The sequence below is a fragment of the Mizuhopecten yessoensis genome, unplaced genomic scaffold (genome assembly GCF_002113885.1).
Source record: "Mizuhopecten yessoensis strain PY_sf001 unplaced genomic scaffold, ASM211388v2 scaffold10529, whole genome shotgun sequence".
In the NCBI taxonomy this organism is placed as follows: Eukaryota; Metazoa; Mollusca; class Bivalvia; order Pectinida; family Pectinidae; genus Mizuhopecten; species Mizuhopecten yessoensis.
Window position 1 is genome coordinate 525,362 of NW_018408592.1, and position 8,036 is coordinate 533,397.

The 8,036-nt window shown below is 37.6% G+C and overlaps 1 protein-coding gene across 1 annotated transcript in view; it reads left to right on the plus strand.

Moving 5' to 3' along the window:
- Positions 1–7,209, plus strand: part of LOC110460977 (DNA-(apurinic or apyrimidinic site) lyase 2-like) — a 7,463-nt gene extending 254 nt beyond the window's left edge. The window contains exons 2-5 of the mRNA XM_021514231.1: positions 585–668; positions 1,597–1,927; positions 4,087–4,156; positions 5,356–7,209. Coding sequence (XP_021369906.1) covers positions 585–668; positions 1,597–1,927; positions 4,087–4,156; positions 5,356–6,495 — 1,625 coding nt within the window. The 3' untranslated portion in view covers positions 6,496–7,209. The remainder of the gene's footprint in view (positions 1–584; positions 669–1,596; positions 1,928–4,086; positions 4,157–5,355) is intronic.
- Positions 7,210–8,036: the final 827 nt, after the last annotated feature.

The following is an 8,036-nucleotide window of genomic DNA, read 5'->3' on the forward strand; positions in this document are numbered from 1 at the left end:
GGGGGGGGGACATGAAACTGTAACGTTACATGACTGCTTCATACTTCTAATAATATGGATATTTTTCTAACGCATTATTTATTCAATAGGCTGAAGTTGATCAGAGGCGTAATATGGATTCATGGTAGAAGGGGAACAACCCTTTTTAACAGCTCGGCATATTACTATTTCAACTTCAACAATCATGGATTCATATTCATAAGACCATATCTAAATTGAAAAAAATCTTTTAATAAGCTGTAAGATTCTTTTAGATGATACATGTACTTCATGAAACAATAATGATGTTATTTTTTCTTTATTATAGACCACAGGTACTATAGAATGTCTGTCAGCTCAGCTATGATTTATATCATTGGTGTATTGACAGTCAAGTGTATATATAGTACCTGTGCTAAACCACCGACTAAGACAATCTAATTCCGTGGCTAAACCTTTAAACAAAACAATAACAAATATATAAATGTATAATATTGACAGACAAGTCGACTAAGTCTAGTATTTATAAAAAGGAATTACACCTATGTATCTTTTGTTCTAAAATGCCATGATGAATACAGAATGCTGTTTCTGTTTTTGCAAAGGTGATCAACTCGATGAACCAACAGCCATTGTTGATGGTTACAGTTCCTATTTCAGTTTCTCCCGTAAGCGGAGTGGCTACTCAGGTATGTGCAGACAGCACAGCAAGTTTTTGGTCTTTCGATTATATAAAAAAAAAAATCCTGAATACCTAGGTACTTTCAATCATACCATATTCACATTTCAATTTTTTAATGAACAAACTTACTATTCTTTTGTTGTTGATATAGCTAATATTGGTGATATAATGAAGTAAAGATGAAATAAAATGTAAAAGTAACAATTTTGGAATAACTGCCTGCCATCCGGGTCCTTTTGTACTGTATGTACTGTATATGCTAGCAGGGAGAATCCTGGAATTTGAGAGCAGTGGGCCATTTTCAGATATTTTTTTTAGTCAATATCAAACTGATGGGCACATATATGTAAAATTTAATGAAACTTGGAACATGGAGGGGTCAATGGCCCCATGGTCCTCTTCAGGATTATCCCTGATGTTAGTTTGTGCAGCCCTGGAGTACAAACTTCCAGGAAAACCTTAGTGTGAAGAAGATTAAAATGGAACATGGGCGGCTACGCACGACTGTTTGTTTTGTGATGAGGACACTAGTCGCAATCAACAAAATCTTTATAACATCTATATTTCTTGCACTTTGCTTCAATACATTTATTTATACCTCAGATGTATTAGTGATATATACATAATATTTAAAAGAATTTTAAAATATATTGTGGTTTTGTGAATTTTGTTTTTTCATAATTACATATTTTCTTTATCATTAATTTAACAGTAGAAAGCTCAAGGGAAATTCAAAAATCTACAGACTGTATGAAAAAAGATCCCTCTTTTTTTTTTACTGAAGATGAGATATTTTGCTGAGAATGTTATCAGTTATGCAATATCAACTGGTTGTTTATGCCTGGTTTTATAAATTCAATAAACAGTCCATGATGTTTGATCACAAATTTATTGTTATCGGCATCTTAAACCATTGATATACTTCATGTAACCAGGTGTTGCCAATTTCTGCCGAGACTCGGCCACACCATGTAGTGCTGAGGAGGGACTAACCTCGCTGTTAAACCAGAAGGATGATGGAAAGGTGGGTTGCTATGGTGACACGACACATTTCTCAACAGATGAGCTTGAGGCCCTTGATGCGGAAGGGCGGACAGTCATCACACAACATCGGATACAGTTGAGTGATGGAAGCGAGGGTCGTCTGGCAATTATCAACGTTTACTGCCCAAGAGTGGATCCTGAGCGGGATGATAGGAAGGTCTACAAGATGAGATTTCTAGCTCTCCTACAAACTAGGGCAGAGGCACTTCTTCAGAGTGGAAGGTGATTATAACTCTCTCTGTATTGTCCTCCAATTTAATGAACTCCAGGTACTATTTTTAGCATACTGTTGTTAACTACACTGCATACTTGTACTGTAAAACATCCTCGTTTATTACATGTGTTTGATCAAGGGGTGCAAGATATTTGAAATCATGACTGACTTACCTTGTCATTTAAAGCAAAATGTTATTTACAGAGTTTTCATTTAATGTTGATAGTGTTTTTGTACATTTGTTTTGAAAAAAATGCAATATTCTGGGATATGCCAGCCAAAAAGGGAGGCAACCATGACAGTGGTTTTTTAGCTTACCTGGTCTGAAGGACCAAGGTGAGCTTATGCCATACCGTTGCGTCCGTCGTTCGTCCGTCAGTACGTCAACAATTTCTATAAACGACTTCTTCTTCTTAACCACTGATTGGAATTGAACTAAATTCTTAACCACTGATTGGAATTGAACTAAATTTGACTGGAAGCATCCCTAGTTGGTGGGGATTCAAATGGTGGGGCTGACCCCCCCAGGGGGCTGAGAGCGGGGCAAAAAGGGGTCAATTTGGCTATACTGCTTTAAGCAACTTCTTCTCTGGAACTAAGGAGTGGATATTAACCATATTTGACTGAAAGCATCCCTAGTTGGTGGGGATTCAAAATTGTACAAATGATGGGGCCGACCCCCCAGGGGGCTGAGGAGCGGGGCAAAAAGGGGACAATTTGGCTATACTGCTTTCAGCGACTTCTTCTCTGGAACTGAGATGGATATCAACCATTATTGACTGGAAGCATCCCTAGGTGGTGGAGATTCAAAATTGTACAAATGGTTGGGCTGACCCCCCAGGGGGCTGAGAGGCGGGGCCAAAAGGGGGCAATTTGGCTATATTGCTACAAACGACTTCTTCTGTAGAACTTTGCCATGGATATCAACCATATTTGACTGGAAGCATCCCTAGGTGTTGGGAAGTCAAACTTGTACAAATGGTTGGGCTGACCCCCCAGGGGGCTGAAGGGCGGGGCAAAAAGGAATCAATTTGGCTACATTGCTTTAAGCGACTTCTTCTCTGGAACTAAGAAGTGGATATCAACCATATTTGACTGAAAGCATCCCTAGGTGGTGGAGATTCAAAATTGTACAAATGGTTGGGCTGACCNTAGGGACCTAGTTTGTTAGTCACAGCTTGGAAACAGTTGAGCTCCCCAACCCATAACCATACATAAAATTGCTGGGCATGAAAATTCTAATACAGATATGCTACAAGGATTGGCCTTGGGGTCTGGCATATTCCCTTGATCTCATTCGGAGAATATATTGCCATTATTGCTTTGGTATCCAGGTGAGAGATACAGGCCCTCTGGGCCTCTTGTTTATAAGCCTGAAATGAATGTAATGGGTCGTATTATACATCACACATACCAGGTAATTGTCTTTGTTGATCCTACAACAAGGGATATAAATAGAATAATGATGATCAGGCTTACTGCCATTGTATTGGTCCATTTTGTTCAAAACACAGGTGTGGTGCCTTTTGCTTAATTTTCTTGAGAGACTCCAAATAAGGGAAATGTGACTAGGGAAACTGGAGGGCTGGAGCGAAGCACATTGTTGTATTTCCCTGCCATATAATCAATACATGTATCATCCAACCAGGCATGCTTTTATATAGATAAGGTATGGCCTATGTCTGTTCAACATACTGTGTCCACATTTAATGTAATTCACTTACTGGGGACTGATTGGTCAGTGCATATCATGACTTCTGGCAAGTTCTGTAAATATGATTGTATCGAAATGAAACTTGGGCAACAGGACAACTGAGGCCAGGTTTTATTATTTCAAAGCAGAAATTATTAAGTTATTATTTATTTACTTAATTAACATACATAACTACAACCTGAGCAGGGTACAATTCAAGATGTCAAATAACTCAATTGCATTCATAAGAAATGGCTCTAGCTTCACATTTGAAATTGACAGCATTTTAAAAGGTAATACTTATGCTAAGCTGGGTAATGTAGGTACAAAAGTCTTGTTTGAAAATGCTTTCAAAGCGGACACCAGTTGAAGTTTCGTACTTAATACCGAGGTGTCTGTATATCACAAATTGCTCTAATTCAGCTAGGAGACATGGTTGCTTTGCAATATCAAGTATTTTTTGTCTACTTTCAGTCATGTAATAGTCCTTGGAGATCTGAATTTGAATCATAAAAGGATTGACAACTGTGATCCAGTTTTGGAGGTAAATTACAGAGTAAAATATTTGGGTAACCATGGTTAACTCTCAGTTCTGATTTTTAGCTCACCTGGTCTGAAGGACCATGGTGAGCCTATGCCATATGCCATACCGCAGCGTCCGTCTGTCAACTTTTCCTTTAAAATTCTACTAGTCCTGAACAGCTTTATGGATTTTGACTAAATTTGGCCTTGGTCAAAGGGTTCTCAATTTTGTATAAATGAGGGGTGTTTTGTGCCTGCTTAAATCTGTTTATCTACTACTGTGTAGGCCTAGGTGTGTGCAAAGATGCGAGTATTATAATTTATACCTATACAATGAAAAACTACAGGATAGGCATTTGAGGACACAGCAGAAATTGAGATTGTTTTGTTTTATACAGTATTTATATACAACCAAACAAGCACAATAGCCGGGCCTTTTCAGTAAGAAAACACCTACTTTACACATATGTACCACATTCTTGTCACTTTGAATTTACACAATATATCACAAGCAAGAATTATATGTATCATAAGCCTAGTGAGATATAAAAAAAAATGTTTACCATTGGACAATTTGAAATCTCACAAGTATGATATCAATTAGTTCAAACGTAAAATAAATTACTTTTTTTATAATGATGATTGTGATCTTATTCCGAAGAGGCTATTGATTCAGAATAAATGCCTCTACTTGTGTTCCAAAGAAGTTAGGTGACTTAAAGGATTTTTTCATTAATGATTAAGAACGCCAAGAAAACTTTGACTCTTGTCAGTTGTCTATTTTCTCGACATGAGTTTTTCATAACTTAATTATCATGAAAGATTTTGTGACAAGACTATATGAAAAACTCACTTCACAAAATTGTCTCTTTAAATGAACTATGATAAAAACAAAACAAAATACTTTACACTGAAATAGCTATAATTGTTCTTGAAAACAGAGATTTGATTTAATATTTCAATCAGAGTTATGCACCTTTTCTGTTTTCCTTTTAAAATGTCTGTCCTAAGTACTATTACTAGCTTCTCGGTCAGTATTTATTAAACTTTATAAACTGACTGGTACTTTAGGTAGTTGTGTGATTGCAAATTCTTTTTTAGTTCAACAACTTTTACAGGAGTTATTAACCTTCTCTGATTTGTTCTATTGGAGCCTATTCTTTGCTGTTCTAGGTAGGTTATAAACCATAAATATTAGTATATGATAATTGTTTATTTCAGGATTGGGGAAAGGCCCCTAGCAGAATGTGGATGAACCAGTTTGTGTGGGAGCCGGGAAGAGATCCAGACATAGAGTCTATTGGTAATACAGAGGAGTTTCTAGGTACCACATCCTCGGTGAAGGGTGGACTGTTTGTCGACACATTCAGACACCTGTACCCTACCAAGACCGAGGCCTATTCCAACTGGTGTACCCTCACATCTGCACGTGAAACAAACTATGGCCGGAGGCTCGACTACATTTTATGTGATGTTTCTATGACTAAAAGGGACCTGAAGGAGAGTTTGGTGATGAGAGATGTTGAAGGATCCGACCACTGTCCAGTGAAGACAGAATTTACATCATCATTTCTACCAGCCGGCAAATGTCCTGCTCTATGTACAAAATGTATGCCAGAATTTGTCGGAAAGCAACAAAAACTGTCATCTTTCTTTGTGAAGGCCTCAAAGTCAAATGATTCATCATCAAAACAAGGCAACAAAGGATCACCCAAAAAGACATTATCAATTACCTGTGTGAGTGAACAGAGATCAAAGCACGTGTCAAACTCTCAGGTTAAGTCTCCGAATAAGTCCGAAGGCGGCCTTAAACGATCCAACAGTGATCGCTCTGAACGTTCAGGACCTCTAGCAAAGAAAAAGAAAGGTGACATAAAGAACGGCTCGTCACTTCCGAAACAGTCCAACCTTATGAATTTCTTTGGTAAACCAGCATCTAAGAAAGACACTACACCCGACACCTCGGTTACAAGTCGAGCCGATTGTGAGGTAGTCAAAATCTGCCAAAACGATCAAGAAAATGGAAATGAAAAAAACAAAAGTGTCTCTACAAGAAATGACTCTAAGGTGGATTTGATAAGTTCTGAAGATAACGAATCACCGTCCAGCTCTCAGGAGCTGAAGGGCGGTGGAGAAATCAAAGTGAAAAAAACTTCAGCACTAGCATGGAAAAGTTTGTTGAAGGGGCCACCGACTGCCCCTTTATGTAAGGGTCATAAAGAGCCATGTTTGTTACGGACAGTCAAAAAGGAGGGGCCCAATAGAGGGAAACAGTTCTTTGTATGTTGTCGGGCAGAAGGTTTAAATTCAAATCCGGAGGCTCGATGTGATTTTTTCAAATGGGTAGACAGTAAAAAATGATTCACGTCATTTGTTTGGCTTTATCATCCTAGGGTAATTAATCTAAGAGACAATGGCTCGAATAACTGATGTGCCGTTGTCTTTAAATTCACAGATTCCATTTTGCACAAATTATGCAGACTTGCAAGATGTCACTTCAAATTATGTCAGAGTGTTAATCTACATACATACCTGTAATATATCTTTTTGAGGTAACAATGTTTTCAATTATGATGTGGTCACTTGGAATCAAAGGGGGACATCATACATTTTGTCCAGGCTGGAGGTGTGCAAGGCACAGTCACTTCTTGGTTAAAGGTTAATTAGATAAGTGCAAAATAATAAAAAAAAAAATTTAACCATTGAGGATATATTTATGAATCTTGAACTTGACCAGCATCACCCAATGTAGATGTGCAACGCAGTGGAATAAGGTCACTGTGACCTTCACCTCTGTGTCAATTTTTTTATGTAAAACAGCTGTAAATTTTAAATTGCAGATAAACTGTTGAAAATTGGTGATCACCCAAAGGTTGTGTAGTGCATTGTGTGAATCAGTGTTCGAGTAAGTTCAAAGCATATGCATATTGGCAAAGAAGTGGAGATCGAGACACATTTTTGTTAACGAAAATGTACATGTCCATGCCCAATATACACTTCACACCACCAATTTGATCAAAGAATTATTGGTGAAGTATTGTCATTTTGTCAGAATAAAATAATGATGTACATGTATGTAATTGATTTGTCTTGTCTTCTGAATACGGGATCAAGCACATTTATGCTTCTGAGAAACCTTTAAAGACATTTTAGACTAGCATCAACCTATACATGGCACTGTTGTATCTTTGAGTAAGATACTTTACTCAGCTTGTTAGGGCCCCGTATCGGAGATACCGGTGCCCTATAGTAATCACTCTGTCTGTCTGTCTGTCTGTCTGTCTGTCCGTCCACAAATTCTGTTCCTGGTTAATAACTTTGGTATTTATTGACCGATGTACATGAAACTTGGTCAAGATGTTCAGTTCACAAAAATACACATTGAGGTAAAAAATCAAGGTCAAAGGTCAAGGTCATTAAGTTCAAAGGTCAAGGTCAAATTTAACATCTTTTCACTGATAAACATTTTGTTATGACATCATGAAGCAAAGTTGATCAGAATTAAACAAGGAGTCAACTGACTAGAGGTCAAGGTCAGAGGTCAAGGTCAAATTATGTAGCTTTTAACTGGTGAACATTTCGCTATGACATTATGAAGCAAAGTTGTTCGGAATTAAACAAAGAGACAAACTGAGGTAAAAAGTCAAGGTCCAAGGTCAAGGTCATTAGATTCAAAGGTCAAGGTCAAATTTGCATCTTTTCACACATGAACATTTTGTTATGATATGATGAAGCAAAGTTGAACAGAATTAAACAAGGAGTCAACTGACCAAAGGTCAAGGTCATTGGGTCAAAGGTCAAGGTTAAATTTTGTACCTTTTCCCTGATGAACATTTTGTTATGACATTATGAAGCAATGTTTTTCAGAACTTTACACAGAGTCAACTGACCTTAGGTCCAGG